At 46.5% G+C, this 2500-nt stretch overlaps 1 protein-coding gene across 2 annotated transcripts in view; it reads right to left on the reverse strand.

Annotated features, from left to right (window-relative positions):
• The window catches only part of uvssa (UV-stimulated scaffold protein A), a 26751-nt gene that overhangs the window by 8754 nt on the left and 15497 nt on the right, over nt 1–2500 (reverse strand). For both annotated transcript variants that reach the window (XM_076138681.1, XM_076138680.1), the window contains exon 10: nt 1–197. This exon is cut by the window's left edge and continues 5 nt beyond it. In XM_076138681.1, the coding sequence (XP_075994796.1) occupies nt 1–197 (197 nt within the window). The remainder of the gene's footprint in view (nt 198–2500) is intronic.

A 2500-nucleotide genomic window follows, 5' to 3' on the forward strand; every position in this document is an offset into this window, starting at 1 on the left:
GGTGGTGGGCTGGGGGCGGTTCTGTCTGAGGAGTCTCAGTGTGGCAGCTGCAGAAGTCGGGTCCTGCTCTTCTTCCGCAAGTCGTCTTTGCCTTTTGGAGGAGGAGATAGAGAAGGAGGAAGGAGGCGCTGCAGGTCTCTTCATGGGAGGGTTCCTGGTGAGTGGAGCTGATGAAGTGGAAGGAGACGGATCTAAACCTGTAAACACAGTTTGAGATGTCTGGATTAAGACCAATGAACTAAACACGACCGTTCAGATGGTCCTGTCTCAAAGTTACATTTCATCACGCAAGAGTTGACATGGAGAGGGACAGCAAGCAGCAAGCAGCAGGCAGCGTGTCTTTGCTCCCATCTAAGTCAGGCTTCAATGCCTTGGCGAGCCTCTTGAATCACATTGTTGACCAGGAGGATCACAGACAAGCTTTCTGTCTCCACATGAAACAATGCAGGAGCAGGAATATCACCAACAATGTGCGGCAGGGACGTGAAAGGGTTAAGCTGCGGGTGAGGAGTGTCGGTGCTGCGTCAGAGGTGAAGAAGGATGGAATGACTCTCTTATTGGAGGAAGTTTCCAGTGATTAAACCGAGTTCCTGTTGGGATGTGGAGGCCAGGACAATGTGAGTGTGTATGTGCATGAGTGTGTGGCCAAACACAGGGTCACCTGGGGTCACCTGGGGATTGGACAGGACTTAGACACACACATCCACGCAGGCACAGCGATGGCGAGATCAGAGGGAGACCTAAGCCCGGTCTGGCCCGCATGCTGATCCCAGACATTATTAGGGCCGACTCAAACGCTTTGAAGCGCCAATCGTTGCCACAGGAACCAATTAGATCAATCAGTAATCGATGGTGTCATCTTTTCCCCCTCTAAGCTGCATGCAGGACCCTCAGGAATAGGGTCAGGGTTAGGGATATTCTGCTATTCGGCCTGTTTGCTCCTGTTTCTTTTGCAAATGCCATCAAAATGTGAGAGATTTCAGCACAAATACCAGAATGTTTATGTTTATGTCTACAACCAGAGCTGGGACTGCTGAAGCTACGAGACAATGCAAATACAGCTTCATAGATACATATGAGGCTGAAAGAGAGAGAGACAGACAGAGAGAGACAGACACACACAGAGAGAGAGAGGGAGACACACATAGAGAGAGACAGACAGAGAGAGACAGACACAGAGAGCGAGAGACAGCCAGACACAGAGCGAGAGAGAGGGACACACACATAGAGAGAGACAGACACAGAGAGCAAGAGACAGCCAGACACAGAGCGAGAGAGAGGGACACACACATAGAGACAGACAGAGACAGAGAGAGAGGGAGACACACATAGAGAGAGACAGACAGAGACCGAGAGAGAGAGAGACGCAGAGAGAGAGAGATTCTTGCATAGTCAGGTGTATTTTCCTGTGGCTGTCTCTGTGTTAATCTCTCCTCGGTTTGTTTCCTGTGTTAGGTTCTAATAATAATGAGTGGAGACTTCGTCTCTTAAACGTGTCAATGTGACTGAAAATGAAAGAAAGTGAAGTAATAAACATTGATTATATATTTATTTGGATTATACATTTATTGATTATATATTTATAATATATTTTATTTGGTAAAACAGTTATCTTCCTCCATCGTCTGCTTGGAGGCACTTTGATGAAGAGGAGCAAGACGAGCTCCACTGGCCGGAGTAAAGATTGAGATGAAAGGTTTCTGTGGCCCCGCCCCCTGGTGCTCACATAAGGAAAATGAAGACATACAGGTTTGTAAAGGCTTTGTTACTGAGGCCATATAATACTTATATCATACTAAAGCACGCCTCTCACACAGCCAGAGGTGTGCTTTAGTATGAAGTGTCAATAGGATCAATCACCTCCACCTCTATATACAAACTCTATCTGCTCTTTTCAATCACAGCCAGATGGCAGAGGTTTGTCTGGATGTTGTGTACGTTAAGACGCACAGATCAATGGGAGGAAATGTGTATAGGTGTGTGTGTGTGTGTGTGTGTGGGGAGGGGTTTAGAGGAGGAAGGAGAGAAAAGGGGGTTAAGGGGTTTGAGGCAAAGAGAGGGAGAAAGAAAGAGGAAAGGCAGAAAGAGGTATTGATTTTCCAGGGTTAAGCAGGGCCTGTAATTAAAATGTTAATTTGAGAAAGAGAGAGATAGTGTCCTGACAGCAGAGAGAGGGATAACAGGGCTGATAATCACAGTGAAGACATATAGAGGGAGAGGAAACAGGAGACAGGAAGGAGGAGCAGAGCCAGGCTTTGTCCCTATGAATGGAGAGGAACTGAGAGGAAAGAGGGAAATAAAAAGCTGTATGATTCCAACCTGCTGTGAGTTTGATTGAATACTTCTCATCCTGACTCTTTCACACTCTCTCTGTGTATTTGACCTGATTTATGCTTCAAGGCTTCAAATGTAAACAACTGCACTTTTCCTTTGCAAATCCAAATGGAACGGGCTTTGACTCATAAATGTCCTGAATGCTTTACAGTCAAATCCATCCAGA

Source organism: Genypterus blacodes, unplaced genomic scaffold, assembly GCF_046128005.1.
Source record: "Genypterus blacodes isolate CSIRO-AG114 ecotype Tasmania unplaced genomic scaffold, CSIRO-AGI_Gbla_v1 ptg000395l_1, whole genome shotgun sequence".
NCBI lineage: Eukaryota > Metazoa > Chordata > Actinopteri > Ophidiiformes > Ophidiidae > Genypterus > Genypterus blacodes.